General features: G+C 49.9%; 1 protein-coding gene across 1 annotated transcript in view; it reads left to right on the forward strand.

Annotated features, from left to right (window-relative positions):
- Positions 1–22,240, forward strand: part of TMTC1 (transmembrane O-mannosyltransferase targeting cadherins 1) — a 177,420-nt gene that overhangs the window by 18,464 nt on the left and 136,716 nt on the right. The window contains exons 3-5 of the mRNA XM_037514093.2: positions 2,111–2,184; positions 4,942–5,118; positions 8,366–8,569. Coding sequence (XP_037369990.1) covers positions 2,111–2,184; positions 4,942–5,118; positions 8,366–8,569 — 455 coding nt within the window. The remainder of the gene's footprint in view (positions 1–2,110; positions 2,185–4,941; positions 5,119–8,365; positions 8,570–22,240) is intronic.

The following is a 22,240-nucleotide window of genomic DNA, read 5'->3' on the forward strand; positions in this document are numbered from 1 at the left end:
TCCCCTGAATCCACCGTCTTCCTGATTTGTACTCAGGCTCCTTGTTGATGTGTGGGTCAGTGAGCCACACCAAGCATTGCTCTTCGCTCTGCTGTGACCATGGTTGCTGTCCGTGTCTGGGTTTCTCTTGGTGCAGATTAGACGAGATTTTTTTCTCAGCACATCCATGTGAACAAATTGGCTTTTATTTAGGTTATTAGCTAATGGATAGATCAATTTATCCAGTAGTTATGTAAAACGTCACACACATAAACCTTAAAGTAAAAGGTGATTCCCATAAGTCGCCCAGGAAAACCTGTCTCAGTGCTTCCCCCAGGCCCTTCCTTGCAGGGAGAAGGTAGAGAGGGGGCGTCACACACACCATCTCTCTGTTTCACTAAGTAACACTCATCGTAACAATACCTGAGTCTCCTGCACGTGTGATGGCAAGTTAGCAAGTGCTCGTACTATGTTAAATTCACCAGAAAATTCCGTCCCGCTCTTAACTGTGGATTGCTTCACTAGCCCAGGGTGGAGGTCGTGTCCTCTCTGCTGGGTGATGCTCTTCTCCTCTCTGCTGGCTGATGCTCTTCTCCGGCCTGAGACCCCAGCCCCATTCCCAGCCTCCCCACACCCCCCCAGGCAGAAGCTCCACCTCATCTGTGGCTTTTTCTTAGAAGCGTTGTTGAATCATGTTTCCCTTTACAGTTTCACAACATTCCAAGAAGTGCACACACAAAGCAGTAGAGCAGCAAAGTCATACGGAGATTATAAGTTGCTGTCTTTCCCTCCTCTTCCACTTCAGTCTCCATCTAAATACATTCAAAACAAAAATTTTAAACTCAAAATTATAATGACCTTACATTCTTTATTCAGATTCGCAAGTTTTTAACATTTTGCCACTTTGTTTTATCACTTTCCCTCTTAATATATGAAAATATTATTTGCTTTCTGAAACACTTGAGACATTTCATCCACTTTATGCCTTAGTAATTTAGTTTTCTGAATTATGTTTTCTAAAACCAAGGTCATTCATCATCATTTCTTTTTAGTGTCCTTGAATTTGCAACAGTTACCAGTCTTCATTTTCTTTATAAAATATAGATTTACATATTATGTAAATTTTGTATTAGAGGGTATGTAAGTATTATCAGTACAATGTAATTCTGCAATTCTGCAATAGACATCATATAATATATACTGGTAAATAATTGTAGCCTCTGTATAATATATAGTTTATAATATATGTCTGATTTATAGGTATAGTATAACAGATGAAGAAAAATATTGATATGTAAATATATAAAAAGTTTGTAAAATATATAAAATGTAACATAAATGCACATATGCTATGTTATGTGTGTATCACATATCATGCTTGTCATGTGCAATAATATGAAGTATTACATGATGATACATTAGATTATATTACTGCCTTTATTTAATGTTAAATTGTGTTCAGTGAGAACTCCCTGTCCCCTGCTCCCATGTCCTTTTTCATGTACTTGTCATTTGGGGGTGCGTTCTTGCTTTCTGTCATGAGAAGATGATCTACACACCCTCATGTCTCCTTGGCCCTGCTGAGGACTCAGCTGTGTCCTCCTTAGTGAGGAGTGCTGGGCTGGCTTTTGTTCCTGGGGTGTCTTCTTTTCAGGCCCTGTTAGTGATAGAGGCAAGAAGCATGATTATGTGCACACGTGCGCGCGCACACACACACACTCTCTTCACCATCGCAGTCAGAGCCTCGTTTCCTTGTCAGCATCCTGGATCCCTCAGCCTCCCCATATTCTGTCAGTACCCCCCATCCCCTGGCTGCCATGGCCACAGACCAGCACAGAATCTAGGCTCATTGCTCCTGGAGTATTTTGAGTCACTTCACCAATGAATATGCTTTGTTGTTGTGAACTGACCCACCAGAGAAGAGAGGAAGAGCCTGAAATGAAGTGAGAAAATCTTGCCTTTCCTGTAAACCCTGGGCTGTCTGTGGTTGGGGGTGGGGATGGGTCAGATGGAGAACAGCGCTTGCTGTTTCATTGTACCTTCATTCATCTAAAAGCAACTCCATGGCCGTCAGGGTTTTCTGAAAGGTATCTCCTGAGGTTTTCATTTTCCATTTTTCCAAACTTCCTAGGTGGCCGGAATTGTTGGCAGAGCTGATGTGCTGGCGTGCCTGCTGTTTCTGCTGGCCTTTCTCTCCTACAATAGGTATGTATGGTCCTTCTTCATGATGGACTTAATGCCCACCCAGGGCTGTGTGCATGTGTGTGCGTGTGTGTACATGTGTGTGTATCTGTGTAGACTGAGCACCAGCCTGGTTAACAGGGAGGCTTTTTGGCAGTCAGAGCTGAGCTGGTGCCCTGAAGCCCAGCGCTAAGAATTATCCTTACCTCCTGCGAGGCCTTCTCTCTTCTAGTCTGAACCACATCCCGGCCTCTTAAAGAGGCTGCTCTTCCAGTGCTGGGAAGGCAACTCCCATTTCTCAATTCCTCCTTGTCCTTTTCACCGAGAGTGGAATTTGGAATTAGTTCTGAGCCAAAACACACTGAGCAAGTGTCGTCTGCACTTCTGTGTGCCTGTGATTTGTTTAATTTCTCCTTTTCATTTTGGCCGCGATTTGTTTTCCTTTTCACTAGTCTCACTAATGTAAGTACAGAGCTTAAAATAACAAGTCTGAATGGAAAGGAGTATTTTTCAGCTGTGGTTTTCTAAGTCACACACCCTTATATCAAAATGCAGAAACTCCTGGCTTTGGGAAATTGAAAAGAAAGAAAATAACTTCCCTTGGTATTAATTTTCTCCCCTCAACCCTTGGTGACCAGATTGTCAGCTAAGTTGTGACACATCTACACTGGGAAAGGGGCAGGTGGATAAGAGAACATGGTGGGGTGGGCCTCCATGGTGGCCTAGGGGTTAAATCTCAGCTCTGTCAGTGTTCCAGCCTGAGTTTGATCCCTGGCCAGGGAGCTGACCCATATGGCGCAGCAGACCTCTCCTATCTCACCTGCTGCTCCTCTCAGCAGTGGATTTCAGTGGATCTGCCTGTTCTGTTCCCCACTATGTCTCTGGTGAATCCTCTCTTCCCCTGCACCACTGACAGTTCTACTATGAATGAATGAATGAATGTGAATGAGTGAATGAATGAAAGAATGCAGTGGGGAATAAACTTCGATGTCCTACTTCCCAGGAGGAATGCTGGTTAATTAGTGATCTGTGAACTTTGATCTCTGGATTAGTTCAGAGACTCCGAGGAACCAGTAGCCTTCAGTTTGGGGTGATTGGGAAGACGCTTTGCAATGTTTGCTTGTCCCTGGAGAGGTCAGAGATCTACCATGTCCAGCACAGCCTTCCAACAAGGAGTCGTCCTCCCAAATGCCAGAGGCTCTGAGGTGGAGGGTCCTGTTAGAGTCAATCCAGACCTTGCATGAGAATGACATGAACTAAGTCTCGAGTTGTTTTGGTGCATATGGTTGAGAACCTTCTTCTGGTTCTCAACTTGGTGACTTGGTGGCCTCCCACTGCACTGTATGAAACCATGGTGTGAAAATCTTAAGACCATCAGCCTGTCAACAGCGTGTTTCCTCTTCACTCTGGTGTTAACGAGATTAGTAACAGCTTCAGATCCCTCTCTGCGTGATACTGAGGTGTGTTATTTCAGGCTGTCGGGCAGGCCAGTCCCACCTTAGCGGTGTCAGCTCTGGAGGAAGATGCACATCTGGTGCACATTTTATGTGTTACCTTGGGCAGTTCCATGACGGAGCTGTCAGGGTCAGATGTCAGAGCTGCAGAGATATGGCCATTCCTTCCCAGCAGTACAGATGGGTGTGGCCTGCGTGGGGGCAGGCACTGCTGCTGTGGGCAGGTACTTGTGTCCCTGAGAGAGAGAGAGCTGCAGAGGTCGAGGGCTTTTGAGGACCCCTGCTGGAAATTATGCTGAGGACGAAAATAAAAAACTTTGCTTAATATTTCCTCATGGAAGATAAATGGGAGAAATATACTTAGCCAGAAGGAGATTAAAACATCTGTGTTTTACATGGATGGACCTGGAGTGGATGATGCTGGTATATTGTCAGCTCATGTTGAGTCTGCTTTTGTGTTCATTTTGTACAATTTTAGGAAACAGATCCAATGAGGTTTCTCTGTATTTTATAATACGGTACTTTGGATTGTTCTAGATTTGCTTCCTTAAAACTTAGGGCATTTCTGTGTTGGTCAGATCTGTTAATCATTAATACATTCTATAAATAAATAGTAATAAAAGCACCTATATTTTCACCACACAGAGAAATGAGTATTATATTTTACAATATAAATATACACTATATACATATGTGTGTGTGTATATATATATATATATATATATACTTGCATATACATATGCACTTGACATGTATGTCCATTGATGTCTTACTTTTTTTGTGCAAAAGCATATAAAACACTTTCACTAACATAATAATGATCATGCTAAATCCTTACCATCTAAGAAGCCAGTTATTTTCTCCTCCCTCCAGCCCCATGACCCAGTTTCACAAGTGCAAGAGCTGAAAAAGTCACCTGCCCCATTTTATCTGTAAATTGACTGACAAGCTGTGAACTCAGGGGCCTGACTCTGATTTGCCCACATGGCTTAGCGGCTTTACTTCAAACACACTCACTTTAATGTCTGTCCATGTCACGAAGTATAACTCTGTGATAGCATTTTAAGTGGCGTTTTGTGTTCATTCTATGCCATATTTTACGATAGTTTATGTATCCCTTAATTTAAGGATCACATTCAGGATGGTTGGGAATCTGCTTTCTCCTGGATTTGCAGTTTAAGTGGATCTGTGATGCACACTCTGGACATCTCTGCTCACCTGTGTACCTGGAGCACAGCGGGCCTGTTGTTAGAGCCAGCCTTTCAGAAGTACACGCTCTGGCAGCCCACACTCCTCAACTGAACAGAATTTGAAACTTGTTTTTCAGGAGTGTGGCCCCAGGCGGGGTGGGGGAGCGCTTCCCCCCGACTGCATCCCCCTTCTTCCTGATGCTCAGCCTGTTCCTGGGCACCTGCGCCATGCTGGTGAAGGAGACAGGCGTCACTGTGTTCGGGGTCTGCTTGCTGTGCGACCTCTTCTCCCTGTCCCACGCGCATGAGGAGTCGTAAGTCATCTCCCGATTTCCATGTCTAGCGGGGCATGTGAAGAGAAAAAGTTCTCAGACTTCCATTCAGACAAAAACCAAGTATAACACTTGGTTAAGTGTATCCATCTGTTATAAACCAGACATGATGTGTGTCCAGACTCTTCCCATGTCTAGACAAATTAATGAGGGCTCATTTGCAAGTTCATATGACTGGGTTGTTCTTGTCGCATGCTACCGAAAAATCCGGACTTTCACAGGGAATTTGCAAATGGAATAGTGTTTAACAGCTTGCTCTGAATCTGCATTCAGATGATTGGCAGCCATCAAAAAAACAGCTGTTGTGCTGGCTCTGGGGTTGTGCTGTTGCCTAAGAGTTTTGGGAGGCGCCTTTTGGAATTGCACAGAAGGCCAGTATAAGCCATACTGGAGGAGTCACAGGTCATACTCAAATTCCAGGACACATTTGTGTAGTGGTTCATTTTCATTTTGAAAACAGAAGGCACATTCCTTTTATCCCCTGGGTTACAGACGGTAAGGACTAAGGTATATTCAAGTTTCAGGGGCTACCACAGTTTTGTTCTACTGTCAAATCCATCCTCACTAACCATTTCACATGGCGAGCCCTTTGTTCCAGAATTATAAAGTCCTTACTTTTGAAGTTTTAAAAATATGTGACAGACTTACCCCTGCTTTTTTCTCCTACTCCATGCCTTTTCTGTGTCTTGACAAAAAGGCAAGAGCAGGGAGTGGCCACATACTGAGATGAAGCATTAAATTCTGATCACTTTTCTGCCTGGGCTTCCTTGGAGGTAATGTCAGTAGAGCCTCGTGTTTGGTTGCTCTCTGTACCCCTTAGAGGCGCATAGGAGGAGGGAACCCAGCTGTCACTCTGACCCATGCTCATGCCAGGAAAGCCTTGGGCCAGAGGACTTCTGGCCTGGGCGTGGCCTGGGTGACACCGTCCTCTCCGGGCATCTGCGCAGGGCCAGCCTGGCTTGGAGAACATTCCATCTCCCCCTCTTCTTCCCACTTCCAGAGTCCTCTTAGTCTCTTTTGCTTTCTGCTCTGCCTCACTCACTGCAGCTGCCCACAGCCTCTTCCTCGGGCTCTGCCCAGACCTGTCTCCTGCTGTCGGAGACACCTCCCTGGTCCTGATCCTCCGCTGACCTGTGTCTGTGTTCCTATCTTCTCTGTCAATTGGAGTCAGACTTTCAAGGGAAGCTCTGTCTGTCTCATTCCCTTTCCGATCATTCTTGACCATCACACCGACCTGCTGGGAGTTTGGTGGCTGAACGGCGCTGCTGATGTGTAGCCCACAAGTCGTGGGGCTACTGTGCTTTCTGTGGTAGCTCTCTGCTGCCTGGGGTGACCTCTCTACCCACAGAGACAATCCTGCTTCCCTTCGTCCTCTTACCCCACCCTGCACTTGTTTGGTGTCAGGCCAAGAACAACACAGGTTACATTCCTTCCCCCAAGAAGGGTGGGGGCGGCAGATGAGACATGGGCTGTCAGGGAACTGCTGGTGATTCTAGTGGGGGGTGAGGAGGAGCTGGGTGCATCCTGGATTGGGGGGGGTCCAGGCCCATCTCAGAATCTCCTAAGTGCGCCCCACCACATGCAGGTGTGTGCTGCGGTTACGGCACTGTTAGCCTGGCTTTGTGGAGGCGGAGAGAGACTGCTTTAGCATCACTGCCTCAAGGAGCCGGTATCTGGAGCCCCATTTATGGGATCCTGAGCACCCCACCTCTGCGGGGCACGCTAAGGCAGAGGCTCAGGACTGCCTGGAACTTCTGCTGCTCGGGCTTCTGGGGGTCACAAGCTCCTCTGAGGATCTCACAGAGCTGTGTCCCGTTTTCTCAGAATAACACACACGCACAGTTCATGCATTCTCAGTGACCTGTCCCCCACTTTCTCTGCAAATACAGAGGAACATCAGGGCCCCGGGCTGCTCCCTTGGCTGCCAGGAGGAAGGGAAGCTGCTGTGGGAGGGTAGACACAGGCCGCCTCTCACCAGAGCAGCTGGTCCTGCTCTTGCGATGGGGCCACAGAGCAGACCAGGTTTCTCGGGTGACATCACCTTTAGCAAGAAACAATTTCCATGAGAGGTCAGCTCCTCAAACTTCAGTTTCGTTTTTCTGTTCTATCCTTTGGAGAAATTAAGACTTAAATTTTAATGTGCAGAAAGTAACCTGCTGGGCCTCCCCTGGTGGTGCAGCGGTTGAGCGCTGGGTTGCGAAGCTGCCCACAGCCTCTGCAGCACCGGTTCGATCCCCGGCTGCCAGCGAGGGTCCCACATGGTGCGACAGACCTCTCCTGTCACTCTCGCTGCTCCCCTCAGCAGTGTACTTTGGTCCTTCTGCCTGTTCTGCTTCCCTCTCTGGCTCTGGTGAATTCTCTCACCCTCCCATGCCTCTGACTGTACCCAGTGCTTGTATAAATAAATAAATAAATCTTTAAAAAAAGAAAAAAAAAGAAAGTAACCTGCTGGGGGCCCAGTCGCCACCCTTCCCTCTGGAAGCGACCACAGACCTGCACTTGGCACGTTCACTCCAATGAGTTTTGTGCGGTTGTTTCCTACCGTGTGTGCCACATACATGTCTGCAGACACAGGTGGTGCCCCGGCCTTTCCTTCCTGAACCGCTGGGTGTCTGAAACTGTCCGCGCTGACGTCCACTCATTCATTTGCTCAGCTGTGCTGTGCTGTTTAATGGATACTGTTTGCATCCTGGTCCTTCTGGATTTGGGGCTCAGGTGTTCAGTGGGTCGCTGGGGTCTGGGCGATGCTGTGCTTTGTAACATCTGAGATGTCACAGGAAGTGTAGACAGCGGGACCAGCCCTTCCCCCGCCCCCCCCCCCCCCCGCCAGTGCCCACCCTCCCTGTGTCCCCGTTCTCACCGCCACTCGGTAGCGTCAACATGACAGTGTTGCCTGCCTGGCGGTTCTGATTTTTCGGGATCTGTGAAAGAAGCTCTTCTGGGAATTTAGAGGGTGGGTCAGCTATGAACACGATTTTATAAGACCATGATTGAATCCCAGTACCATTGCTACCAAATACGGAGGGCCATATATATGGGAAGGTGTATGTGATGTATGTGTCGGGTGGGGGCTGTAGTGGCGTGGAAGATACCAGATACAAAGTAACGGAAAGGCCAGAGGGCGCTGGCTCCCAGGGCAGGCCTGGGGGTGGGCTAGGTGCTGCTCTCTCTGCGGCAGGTCTTGTCATTCTGTTTGACTTTGTTTCCCCTCATTTCTGCGCACAACTAGGAGCAGTGGGGACACAGATCAGCGCAGCCCACAGCAGCCCAGGAGCGCCCCGCCCTCGCTGCCGGCACACCCTTACCGGGAGAATGGGAAGCAGCAACGAGCCCCCCAGAAGGGACCTTGGGGTGGCTGCCACTCCCCGCTGCCGCCAGCACCCAAGAGCAGTGGATGCCCCGTGTCTCCTCGAGCCCTGTGGTCCATGATGAGGTACTGGTTGGAGCCTGTTTTCACTGGCCAGTGTCACCTGGTGTCCTTCCCTTGGCTCTTTGTGACCTCCCTTCCTCCCTCCCTCCCTTGTTTAGATCAGATGAGAAAGGAATGGGGAATGCAGCAAGCAGAGGCCTGCAGTCTGCCACCCTGGGGAGCAGTGTGGCATGTGTGAGGCCTCCGGGAAGGCCAGGCTGCCTCCCACTGCCTTCTCCCTGCCCCATGTGGTGGCTCTATCTCAGCACAGGCTGGGGAGAAAGCCTGGGGGCTCTGCCTCTCAGAAGCATCTACTGTTTTGACCCAACCTTGACAGTTCACATGGCTGGATGCGAACAGGTGCTTTCTGGGGCAGGTGGGTTCTAGGTGGCTCCGGCTGGCCATGGGCTAATCAGAGATGGCTAGGAATGCACTAGCACTCACGGTGTTAGTTCCTCGCTGGTTCAGGTTACTGTTGGCCGCCTTCTGTTCTGTCCCAGAAAATGTCTTCTCGTCAGGCTCTTTGTTTTCAAATGTTTCCTCCTTTGCTTTTTTTTTTTTTTTTCCAATCTTGCCCCATTCACTCACTCATCAGCCAATACCTCTTATACATCATCATGTGCCTGGAATGTTCTGAAACCAGGAGGTCCCTGTGAATAAGGGGTTTGAGGTCTCTGCTCTTGCATCCCGTCTCCTCTGGGAGAGGCAGAGGGCACTGTGACCCCCCAGTACAGAGGCAGGCCCCACCCGGTGAGTGTGCTGGTTGTTTGGGGAGGCCTCCTTGGTTGTGCTCTCAAATGCCTGGAGGGGTGGTGGGGCCCCGGCGAGGAGTCCAGGCTGGACAATGGCAGCAGAAATGAAGGGAGAGCTTGGGTGCACAGGGTCGTGATGTGAGGGCCATGTTGGTGTGGAACTACGTCTGGACTTTATTCTAAGCTGAACGGTAACATGTTGAAGAGAAATGTTGATGTTCCTTTAAAAAATACTCACTGGCTCCTGTGCAGTCACAGCGTTGGCTGGAGTATGTGGAACCAGAGGGGTGAGGAGGCCTCTGTACAGATGCCGTGGAAAGAGCATCTGGGCAGAGGGTGGTGGAGACTGGCACAGAGAGGTGGTGGGTTTTAGGATCTCCTGGGGGTCCTGCATTTGGGAGTAGAGGTGGGGGGCAGGAAACAAGGGTGTCTAGATTTCTGGCTCCAGCAGTTGGTGACAGCATTAGTTGCTGAGACGCACGAGGGGAGAAATTGTTTTTTCGAGGTCTGGGACATGGAAGGAGGAACAGAGAGTAAAATCACAATAACACTTTACTTTCCTGAGGAAAGGACAGAGACCAACAGTCTCAGTAAAACATTGAGAGAGTCTTGACCTTTGAGGAGAACCGGAATGGAGAAGACAGATAGACACTTGGGGAGATTGTTAGGTTTTTCAGGGAGGCCAAGGATGGAGATGGAGGGGCTGACCCCCGGTGTCCTGGAGGTCTGGGGCAGGGGCAAGGCTTCAGGCTGCAACATGGCTGGGAGGCCCACGAGGTGGGTGCCCCGTTGACCTGGCTTATGTTGGCATTGCTAGGTCCCCATCACCATATCTGGCTGATGGCAGACATGTGGTGTGTGTGTGTTTGTGTGTGTGTGTGTGTAAAAAGCTTGTGGAAGGCAGAGGTGGAAGGTGCTGGAGCAGGAGTGGCCGGGGATGTGCCTGGTGCTGAGGGGCTTCTAGAGTGTGAGGCATGACTGCAAAGGTGTGGGTCCTGTCCTGCACCTGCAGCCACGGAAGCCCTCCTGTGAGGCTGATCACGGGCTGCAGATGTTCCTGGTCGTGGGTTTGGAGCGAATAAGATGGTGCCAGGTTGACAACAGGTGGCCATGACATCAGGACACCGAGAGCAATTCCATGAAGTGATCGAATCAGGAGCCAGTGAACTTTCATTTGTTACTGCCTTTGTCTTTAACGTGACTCATGTAATTTCAAGTTGGTATCGTTGGATTTTCAATCACACTATATTTAATGAGTGGTTTGCAAACTCCCTGAAAAATCACTTAGTCTCCTCTGGCCACTCGAGGGAGTCAGTCGGCACAGTGGGGGATGGTCTGCAGGAGGGGAGGGGGCTCTGTGACTCCGCCCAGCTGCTGTGTCGGGGGAGGGGCCAGCACTGCCACGTGACCCCAGCCAACCCATGAGAAGTCTCTAGGGAGCTGTTAGCACCCCCACTAGCAGGGGGAACAGAAGCTCTTGGAGGGCAAAGGACCCTGTCCACTTTTACATAGTTAGGGCAGGAGCAGGATTGGACTCAGGCTGTTGGCCCTGAAAGCTGGGCCCTGCCCACTCCCTGGTCACTGGGCCAGTCCCGGAGGGAGCCCTGCTCTGAGAAGGAATCTGGAAAGGTCCCACATTGTCCCGTGTGTCTAGAGGCAGACCCCGGTGCTCAGGCTTGAAGCCTCTCTGGGCTGCATTTAGGTGGGTTTTGGCGGGTTTTTCACTCTGAGCACAGGCTCTTTCAGAGACAACAAGGCCTGCAGAGCCACCTTCGGCACAGCTGGGGTGGGGTCCTGGGGTGGAGGGCCCTCAGTCCTAGGACAGCAGAGTGTCATGTCATAGAGGTCCCCTCTTAGGAGGAAGGGTATCACCTGTCTGGGTGTGAATAGCGTTAGTACTACAGTTACTTCTGGAAGCCAGGCTGTGCTGTCGTCTGAAGGTGACCAGGTGGAGAAGGGACACCAGAGCTGCCGCGGGGTCCTAGTTCTGGACACATCTCAGCCATGGCTCCTGCCTATCATCCTGGACAGGTGCTTTTGTCTCTGTGTGTCTCGCTTTCTCATCGCCAAAGCGAGATGGTAGCAACTTCCTCTTAGCTTGGGTGTCTGGGCCAAAAGCAACAGGCCATGTTATAAGCATGTGGTAGGCATGTGATAGGCGTGCAAAGAAGGGGCCCTGCAGGACCCCAGCAGCATCAGCCCCAGCAGTTCATGCTATGAATGTTCTGTGTCCCGACTGGGTCTGTATACCAGGAGGTGTTGTGAGAACAGGGAAGCTTGGTACACAGGCTGCGGTGGCACAGGCGGCGGTGGCGTTCCTTTGGGATAAGTATATATTTTTGGTTGTGCTCGGAGGCCTTTTTTGAGCTCTTACTTGTGTCACACGCATTGCATTAGGCTGACAAAAATTTGGGGTAGCCCAGTATCAGGGTCTTAGAGTTTGCACTCAGGAATCAGATAGCCTTTCAGTTGTTGTGACTTTACCAAGAAAGAGGAGCCCTAATACATCGTCAGTGGGATGTAAGCTGAGCAGCCATTTTGGAAAGTGATCTGGATTGACCTCCAAAAACTAAACTTAGAAATAGCACATGACCCCAGCACTCCCTCTCTTGGGCATCTCTCCAAAGAACTTGAAACTATCGGCTCAAAAAACTATATGCTCTGCAGTGTTTATCACAGCATCATTTACAGTAAGCAGGACTTGGAAGCCACCCACTGAGACAGGATGTGATCAAGAAGATCTGGTCTGTCCACACAACAGATTACCACTCAGCCACAAGGAAAGACGAAATAGCACCATCTACAGCATCGTGGGAGTTTGAAGGAATTGCATGGCAAAGCAGATCAGAAAGACGAAGACAGATATTGGATGAGTAAAACAAGGAATCCTAGATGAACTGACAAAGTAAAATAGTTATAAACTAGCAGACACTTGTGAATGAAGTGAAGTTTCTGAATTCAAGGGAGCGAGGAGTGAGAACAGATGGCCGGGGGTATAAGGAACAGTGATGGGGAAAAAAGATTGGTTAGAGGTCTTGATGTTCAGTGTTCAGAGTATCAAATTCTGATTAAAAGCACACACCCCCCACCTTCTGGAAGAAGATATCAACTGAGATTTTATGTTGAAAAGACTTTGCCACTTCTTTAATTGCTACTGATGGTCTTCCCTCACTTCTTTTGCTGTGTGTTAAAGAGAAGCTGGGCTCTGTTTGCCCTGGAATTCTGTCTTTGGTGGGGTGGATGCTGTGTCAGGCGGACGGCAGCTCACTCTGACTATCCTGGGAGGGGGCAGTGCATGATGGCTGTAGAACCGAGGAAGCTGAGACTTGTGCTATGTCATTGGCACTGGCCAACCAACTTCCCACTTACTGATAAAATCATTTATGATGGGCCCTCGTACCTGTGTGTACCCACCATCCTGTCCCCTGGAGGTATCCAGATGACACTTCTGACATTGGCCTCCATGTGCCTGACCTTGTATAGTTCTCAGTGCCCTTTTTCTGGAGTGAAGTGACCATGACTATCCTGGAAGCCTGCTCCCTCTGGGCTCCTGACTGCATATTCCCCCAGTGGCTGGGGTGGGGAGCTGCTGAGAGCAAGCATTTGCCTGCTGGAGTAGAATGAAATATTTTATTGGGAAGAGGCAACTGTTGGTGTTTCGCTATCAGAATGATGGAAATGGTGGGAAATCCATTTTAAAAAACTGAAGTTCCTTTCCAGAATAAACTGGTCCCCAGGCTTCTTAACCTGTAATTGTGTTTATTGGGATACAGTCTCTAATGTGCCTTCAGGGGTTGATTTTACCAAGCCAGGTCAGTCTTTAAAATAGTCTTTCTTCAATACAGAACTTCCCAGGAAAGTATTCTGCTTTGTGGATAGAGAATTTGGAGAATCTTTTTTTTTTTTTTTCTCCTTTCACTATCTCCTAAGCATCACTTGAGACTGCTGTTACTCCCTCTGAACCGGCCTGGGGTGGGTGGGAAAGCAGAAATTAGTTTGAGTTCATCTGGAAGCTTATTAAAATCTGCTTTGGGGGGGCCTCCCTGGTGGCCTAGGGGTTAAGTCTTAGTGCTTTCACCCCCACAGCCTGAGTTCCAGCCCAGGCCAGGGAGCCAACCCACATGTTGCAGCAGACCTCTCCTGTCTCACCCACTGCTCCCCTCACAAATGTATTTCAGTGGATCTGCCTGTTCTGCTCCCCACTCTGCCTCTGGGGAGTCCTTTCACCCCCACCCCCACACCTCTGGCCTACACCCCAGTTCTGTGCAAAACTAACCTTTAAAAAATTTTAGGAATAAAAAGAAAGAAATCTACTTTGGTTCTCCAACTGAACTCAGTGTTAAAGTGGATCATTTCAATGAAGTGTTCCTTGGCTTCATTCAGAACTTAGCACTCAAAGCTCCTTCCAGATAAATCACATGCTAAGAAGGCAGAATTCCTTTTAATTTATGGGTAGCAGTTGGTGGTGCGCTGGTGGCTGCCAGGCGTCATCTTGATTGGGTGCCCGTGCTTGGCAGCCCCGCTCCCCTATGAGCTCCCGTCCGCGGAAGATAAGCTCTTGCCTTTCTCGGTGCAGAGCAATCAAGCCGAGGCATCTGCTTCCCAACTGGATGCCCAGGGACATATGTTGAAAGAGAAGCTATGAGAACGTGGGAGGCTCGCTTGGCACTCAGTCTCACCTCTGCTACCTTGGCTCTCCCAGCACATCCCAGGCCTCCGGCCTAGTCGTCAGCTCACAGTCACCACCTAGAGCCCTCAGCCTGTCCAATGTGGCTGAGAGGTGACTTCTAGGCCACCACACATCTCTCCTTTCCCGGCAAGGGGCTGGTGCTCTGGGGGGTTGGGGGGGGTTTGCTGTAGATGTTTGTCCTGCTCTTATTTAAAGCTGCTGCCTCAGGATTTGGTGCTTTCCTATTTCCTTTTTAACATAACCTGCTGGGAGGTTGTAAAGTGTTACTAATAAAAGCAGCATCACGTTGTAAACACTGGGACCCGGATTAAGTGGTCTTCTCACAAACAGGGCGCTCTGCCTCCGACAGCAGACAGCAGACAGCAGATCACGGCCAGTTCAGAAAATTTGCTGGGATTTCCACTTTGTTGCTCCGGCAATTATCTGCCACCCAGCTTGGTCTGGTAGTATATTTTGTAGATTGACTGTTTCAGAATCTTAAAAATACAGAATCCTTAAAAAAAAGAAAAGCAAAAACCTCAGCCTGAGTTTGAAGGGACATTTCATCCAGCAGGAGAGGTGGAAATGCAAGTGATTTTCAAATTCTCCTTCACGAGCAGTGTCACAATGCTGCTCTGCATCCATGCCAGCATGTCGGCCCCTCCTTGGCTTCTGCTTAGGAGGGGGTGCTTGCTGGCAGCCGGGAGTCTGGCACAGCTGGCAGTTTGCATTCTCACCAGCCCCAGAGTGGGGGCAGAGTCTGGAGCAATAAAGAGCCCTCGGCGTGCCTGATGCCAGTTCTGCTGCATTCGCTCCCTCTCTGGCTGATGACTTCTGCCCTCAGCCTCCTGTGCTTTCAGGGTGGAGGGCGGAGAGACTGGCAGCCCCCCATGTTATCGTGAGGGACAAGTGAGGTGACACCTGCAGCAGTTCTCCCGGAGCTCTCAGTTGTGGTTTGGGGAGATGGCCATACCAGAGCCAGTGTTGAAGGATTAACACTTAGAAGTCTTTCTGGAGGGTTCACCTTTTCTGTGCTGTGTTTATGAAACTGGCATCATCTTGATTTGCATGATAGTTATTTTCTCTTTTCTCACTATCTTTTATTCTTTTTGCATAGAAGAACTGGGGTGCAGGCCAGAGGTGCGGGGATGAGAGGATTCACCAGAGACAGAGTGGGGAACAGAACAGGTGGATTGACTGAAATCCACTGCTGAGGTGAGCAGCAGGTGATACAGGAGAGGTCTGCTGTGCCCTATGTGGGTCAGCTCCCTGGCTGGGGATCGAACTCAGGGCATCACAGTGACAGTGCTGACTTAACCTCTAGGCCACTCACCATCTTTTAGAGAGAAATGACTGCACAAGGAAAACATTCTGGCACAGTGATGGAGAACTCACCAGTATGGAGGATAGCAGTGGCTGTGTCATCGCTGCTTCTTACTGGTGGCAGGTACCGTCTTCTACGTGTTATCCCAGGAGAGATGCTCACCCTGGGCCTTAGTTTCCTGAGACTAAGATTAAATTATGAAATTAAATTTAAAATTGTTGATGTTTTTCAAATGACCATTGAATAAATCATCACTTCAATAAACAAGCCAGGTTGAGCAACAAATAATAAAATCAACTTTTTTTTTTTTTAACATAAAAGTGGCCTTATGGCCCTCTAGGAAGATGTGTTTCAGGTTTTGAATAATTAATGCTATTCGTGTCATTGGAGCGGGGATCTTTATTCCGGTATGGATGATCTGTAAAATGCATATTGATTTTGAAGTCACCCCAAGCAGCAGTCTCCATGAGGAGCCGGTATTAAAGATTTGCTCTTAATGATCCAACATCTGGAAGTATCGGTAAAGTGTTTAGAGGGAACAGAAGAATGGATTTTCAGGACATGAAGGCAATTAATACGTCAAAATTCAGAAAAAAACACAGACCACCGAACCCAACAACTAGCCGGAGTGAGATGGAGGGAAGGAGTGATGTTTTGGTCTCGGTAGCTAGATGCCCCCTCTGTTCCTGAGGGGTCACCTGGACGTTTCTGCTTTCCTGGGCTGGGGCTCTCTGCTCCCGATGTGTGAGTCTTGATTGTGGCCTTTTTTCCCCATACTTTTGCATCTGGCTCTCCTAAGTCATTTTTCCACAACTGGAAAGGAATGGGACTTTGTGAAAGGAATTCTCCCTACTGCACTGGTGACGAAAAAAGGCTCTGATTAAAAAGAGCTGCCTGTTGATTATAGAAGTACAGTTGGGGGTCTCCCCGGTGGCGCAGCGGTTGGGCACTGGGTTGCGAGGCTGCCTGCGGCCTCTGCAGCGCCGCTTCAATCCCCAGCTGCTCCCCGGCCACCAGAGGAGGGTCCCACATGGCGCACAGACCTCTCCTGCCGCCCGCTGCTCCCCTCAGCAGTGTACTTCGGTCCTTCTGCCTGCTCTGCTCCCCGCTCTGGCTCTGGTGAATTCTCTCACCCTCCCGCGCTTCTGACTGTACCCAGTGCTTGTATAAATAAATAAATAAATCTTACAAAAAAAAAAAAAAAAGAAGTACAGTTGGGGTTTTAAGCCGCATCAGCAAGGGACCCATGCATTTCTGTTCTCAAGGCCCTTTGTTCCCCCTCTCTGCAGCACAGCAGCTGTATCGCCAGAGGGGCAGCTGCCTTTCTGGTCCTTGGCAGGGGGCAGTCTATATTTTTCAGCATTGCTGTTCACGCAACATTGGCACAGTGTAGACTTGCTGTTTCTGAAGGCGGTGTCATTTCCCGGCCCGCGTGGCGGGGAGGCGAGAGTTCTCATTTGTTCTGCGTCTTGGCCATTTTTTTTACCTTCCTGAATTTCTCTTTTTCTTATCTGGGAAGCAAGACAGACTGGGGTGTCGCGGGTCATTTGATGTTCTCCCTAAAGGCTATTTTTGTTACACTCTTAGGAAACCACCGTCCCTTCCCCTCTTCTCCTTTACTTGCCACCCTCATGCGCCTGGCAGGGGTCAGAGGAGTGCTGTGGGGGTCAGCGGGGGGAGTGGGTGACCCTAAAGGGAGATCCCACCATGAGACCCTTAGCTGATTGTAGGGAGTTTCTTGGTGTACGTTTTATCACTTTCTCTTTTCCTGTCCTTTCCTGGATTCTCCACTCCTGAAGCATTTGGAACTAAGGTCACACGTATGGAAAATGTTGCTATTAAAAAATGATTACATTTTGGCCCCTACGTGTCTTGCTATAACCCTTGACTCAGGGCTGCCCCTCTGTACCCAGAGCCCCCTAACTGCACCCAGAGCCCCGTAACTCAGCAGAGACAATTTGTTCACTTACTTGGTTAATAAACCTTATTAGACACTCCACATGGGTGTGTAGGGGTGACTCTTGGAGGCGCCCTCATGTTTATTCAGAGTTGTGTGTAGAAAAACCATGTCATAAAGCAAGAAGGAACATACGTTAAATGCTAAGGTCTTTTTTGAGAGTGACGAAGTGGTAATACAGAATTTTTACCCTGCTTGAATCCTGTATATTTGTGAGTGCTCAGTATTTTCTCTCTCTCTTTTTTTAAAATAATTGTGCCTTATTTTAAAATCTTCTTCCCACATTTTTGTGATTTTGGAAGAACTCACATGTTTAGGGAGAGTTCTCAGGGATGATGAGCGCATTTGCCCCGGACAGGGGGACAGGGAGCAAAGGTCACGTAGCCACGTCTGGCGAGGGTGGAAGCTTTCGCCATGGGAGATTGTCTTTCCTGGAATAGAGAGCAGTGGAGACCCCTCAGAAGTGATATTCCCGTCCCCCCTCCCCTCCATTGTGCACCCAGTGTGCTGGGTTTGTAATTTTGTCTTCCGCTCTCTGATTAAAGTCATCAGCTCCTACGCGCATGGTGTCCAGGCAGCTGTTATATTTTGTGTTGGCACAGATAATTGCCTTTCTGCTTGGCAAAGAAAATGAGCAGATGCAAAAGAAGCCTTTTTTCTGGCACGACTGATGGGAAACGCCTCAGCCTGGTGTTGCCTGTCTTTGCAAGTGACACAGCAAGTGCAGCTCCTCTCGGACCGCAGCCCCCATTGTGTCAGCTCACAACATCAAGAACTACTCAGACCATGTCCAGATACCAGGGCCTGGGACTGGCGTGTAGGACCCTACAGGAAAAGGAAGCCTCTGTTGGTGGGGGTGCCCCCAAAGTGAGCCTGGGCTTTCTTTTTTTTTTTAAAAAAAGATTTATTTATTTATACAAGCACTGGGTACAGTTAGAAGTACGGGAGGGTGAGAGAATTCACCAGAGCTAGAGCGGGGAGCAGAGCAGGCAGAAGGACCAAAGTACACTGCTGAGGGGAGCAGCGGGCGGCAGGAGAGGTGTACGCGCCATGTGGGACCCTCGCCCAGCGGCTGGGGATCGAACTGGTGCTGCAGAGGATGCGGGCAGCTTCGCAACCCAGCGCTCAACTGCTGAGCCACTGTGGAGGCCCAGTGAGCCTGGGCTTTCATTGATGATTTACTGTGGATAACCATGAAGCTCTGAGGTTAGGTGTGTGTGTCCAGACTCACCCTGCGGCATTTAGGTCCCAGATGTCCCCCTTGGAGGTAGTACACATGTGGTGATTTATCATGGCGGCATCACATCTATGAAACAGGCACCCTTGGTGATATCAATGATGACCAGTGTGTGCTCTGGCGCTCGCCCACTGTGCGTGAGTGTGAGACGTTCAACCTTCCCGTAGTGGCAATGGGGGAGACGAGTTGCTGTCTGATACCTCCGTGGGCCTCTCTTCACTGTCTTGAGTGGGGCTTACTGGCACATTACACCTTCCCATCTAGAGGTCAGGGGGAGCCCATGTGGGTTGCCTGTTACAGCCAGGAGATGAACATGGGTCAGCCCCTGGACTGCTCCATGGTCCTTGGTGAGGAGGCCTACCTGCCATGGCCAGCACCTCCCAAGCACTTAACCAATGGGCAGCATCATGCAGCAGGAAGATATGGCACTTGAAACCACATATGTCCCTGTGTACACTGCCCCGGGCAGCACAGGCCTTGTCCCATACAGTATTTCTTGGAAAGAGAAATTTCTAGAAAAGACTAATTGGGGGGAAACAGGATTATCCTGGGAGCATTGATCTGTTCTCATCTCTGCTTCTTCCCATTTACATGTTGGTCTGACTCTGCCTGGCCCTTAGCCATGACCTCCCCACATCCCGTTAGTTACAGCAAAGTGGTTCATTCTCGAGGGAGTGTCACGCAAACGACGCTGTGTTTTTAATTTGAAATTGTTCTTGTTCATTGTTGGTGTATAGGAAAGCAATTGCCCTCCCCCCACCCCCGCAACCTGCTATAATTCTTTGTTCCAGTGGTTTATTAAGAGTTCCAAATTAATTCCTTTGGTTTTTTGACACAGACAACAGTGTCACCTCTTTATTTATTTCATTAGTTTTTTTGTTTTTTAGGAAAGACCATTTAAGTAAGGAAAAGGCTGTTTTTTGTTTTTCATTTTTTATAGTCTGAAAAATTTAATAATAGGTGAGCATGACAAAGTTGTGTTGGTCCTTCCTATGTTTGGGCTTATTTATTTCCAGTCAGTTTTCCTTTGGACTGTTCGTAAGCATGAGCGTCCCTGACACAGCTGCAGCTGCCTTAGCCCGGCCATGCCCTCCTCTCCTGCCTCCTGGGTACAGTGTTGCACTGGCTGTGTGTGTGCTGTTTCCCAGTCTACCTGTGTCCACCTGTGTCACCTGTGTCCACCTGTGTCCACCTGTCTTACTTTTAAGCTCTGGTTAATCAGGACAGTCAGCAGATTTCCACATAGAAGAGGGACCAGATGATGGGTATGGCTGGGCAGAAACGTTTCCATAGAAACCTCTAGGTCTTGTTGCAACACCTTGGGCTGCTGAGCCTCTGTCCCCTGTCTGTCATAGGCCTGAGGAGCCACCCAGAGAGATGTGACCTGGGCACCCTCAGTGGCATGAGCTGACTGCGGTTTGCCTCACACCTGTGGAACAGGCTGCTTACCCCCACCCCCAGGCCCCTCCTGCTGCCCTGACCACCTCGGCCAGCACCCACTCGGCAGCTCTCCCAGCAGCATCTTCTCAGGCTTTGAGCCCAGGTTGTAAGCGCATTCGACTCTTCCCTGCCATCTACTCCACATTGGGGTGTCTCAGGAAACATTACCACCTCAGAGAATGTCGCTTCACAAGTACTTATTCAGCACCTGCTAAGCCACGTGGTGACAGTTCTCTTCCTGCATGGAATGCAGGATTCCAATAACTAATCCTCTAGACTCTGTTGAGTCAAATTAGTAATAATAGCTAACATTTATGAGTGTTTACTCTGTGCCAGTGCTGCTTTAAGAGCTTTACATTTATTAACTTGCTTAATCCTCACCACAGCGCTGCAGTTTCCTGCCATCATCACCCCCATTTTCCAGGTATAATGCTGGAGACGCAGGCCGGAGGAGTCACTCCCCCTGAGCACTTGTCAGGTAACTGGGGTACCCCTAGGTGCCCGCCCAGCAGCCTGGCCCGGAGTCACTGCCCAGAGGACGCTGCTTTGATAACCAATGTTATGACTTCGTGCAGGGTGGTCGGGCCACCCAAGTCCTGTGTTGCCTCTGCAGAGCCCCAGGGCTTGTGCTCTTGGGGGCCCTGGCCTGCGGGCAGATGTGGGTGTGTCCTGCCAGGGAGGGGTCCTATCTGGGCTCCCCCATTTGGAGCTGAACTTACTCGACTGGTTTAATGCACATATGGGCACATGGTTCAGCTGGGAGACATTTTCAAACCAGCCTGGGCTGGTCTGGTTCTTGCTGGGAGGTGGAAGGCAGGCAGAGGCAGAGCTCACAGACAGGGGTCCATGTGCTGCTCCATGTCCCCGAGTCACAGGCCAGGCAAGGAGCGACGAGCCCGAGGGGGAACAACCCACGCTGCTCAGACATAGCTCCCTTCACGGCTTCTGTGGGCAAAGCAGAGGACAAGAAATCTCCCAGTCACCACATTCTGGAATGAGAGAGAAATTAAGCAATCAGAACAACAAGGCTTGTGGGAGTTGCTCATTGTGGTGCAGTATGAAAAGCACAGAACGGTCGTACTATCTCAGCATCTTTTGTCAATTTTTCTGCGATGTGATTGATCAGAGGCATTTCCCCCATCTGGTTTGTAGACCTTTCAGCTCCGCTCACCAGCTTCTGCCCCTATGGCTCAGGCTCCCACCTGCTTTGATGGAGCCACAGAGGAAGGGCCAGATGCGAAGAGGGGTGGCAGGATGGACACCGAGGGGAGGGCCGAGGTACATTCTGGAACTCCCTTAAAAAGTCAGAGCAAGCTGGGTGTCCGAAGGTTGGAAAAGGCAGGTGGCCTGAAGAGAGACAGAATCAACTTGGGGTTCAGAAGGACAAACTTCCGGTGACTGTCACGGGCACTTTTCCAAGTTTACGAGACCCCTGGATATATGAGGCCTCAGAAGGCAGAACTGGGTGGGGGGTGGGGGGCGGGCGGTGGAGAGAAAGGCCCAGGGTTTGCGAGGTGGTGTTTGTCGGCCCATGAGAGAGCAAATGTGCCATTTCCTTCCTGGGTCGAGGGGAGAGGAGCAGAGACCCTTGCTCTGTGAAGGCAAAAGACCCTGGAGTCCAAGAGAAGCGAGAGACCTGTCCAGTGGGGTATCCAGGAGGCTTTTAAAGGAGACAAGCAGACAGTTGCTCTAGTAGTCACCCCATGTGGAACCCGGTGACGAGGAAGGCCTGGGGCGTCAATCACAGGTGCAGGCTGTCCCCGGGACACCCAGGGCATGCAGATTGGTGCTGAGACGAGTCATGTCCAGTACCAAGCTGTTACAGACGACCTGGGAACAGAGCTGGTGGGTGCCTCTGGCAGAGAGAAGCTTGCAGAGACGCCAGCTCAGGCAGGCAGCCAGCTGGGAGAGGGGGAGGGCGGCCATGCTCAGAGGTGGGCGTTTTCATTCAAATGTGTGAATTCTGGAAGAAAGACATGAGCCCGGTGATAGCAGGGACTTTCCCTTGCATCTGGGGCCCTCTCTGTGTCCTCAGGGTGGCTGTGGTGTGAGGGCTAGAAAATGACGGCACCTCCCAGAGGACATGAAGGTTTCCCTTCGATGGTGGTGTTTTGGCCCCAAAATAATTCTCACAGGAGTTTATGTGATGTTGGGGCGTGGGGAGGCTGACACTGGCCGGTTCACTGCATCCTTGGAAGGAGCCGGCGATCCCGGCTGCCTGTTCAGTCCACGCTGCCGCAGGCTGGCTGTGACTGGGCGAGGGAATCTCTCCAAGCCTGGGTTTGGTCTGTAAAACATGATGGGTAATGCAGAGCC

Source organism: Talpa occidentalis, unplaced genomic scaffold (assembly GCF_014898055.3).
Source record: "Talpa occidentalis isolate TD23 unplaced genomic scaffold, MPIMG_talOcc4v2.1 talOcc4.16, whole genome shotgun sequence".
In the NCBI taxonomy this organism is placed as follows: domain Eukaryota; kingdom Metazoa; phylum Chordata; class Mammalia; order Eulipotyphla; family Talpidae; genus Talpa; species Talpa occidentalis.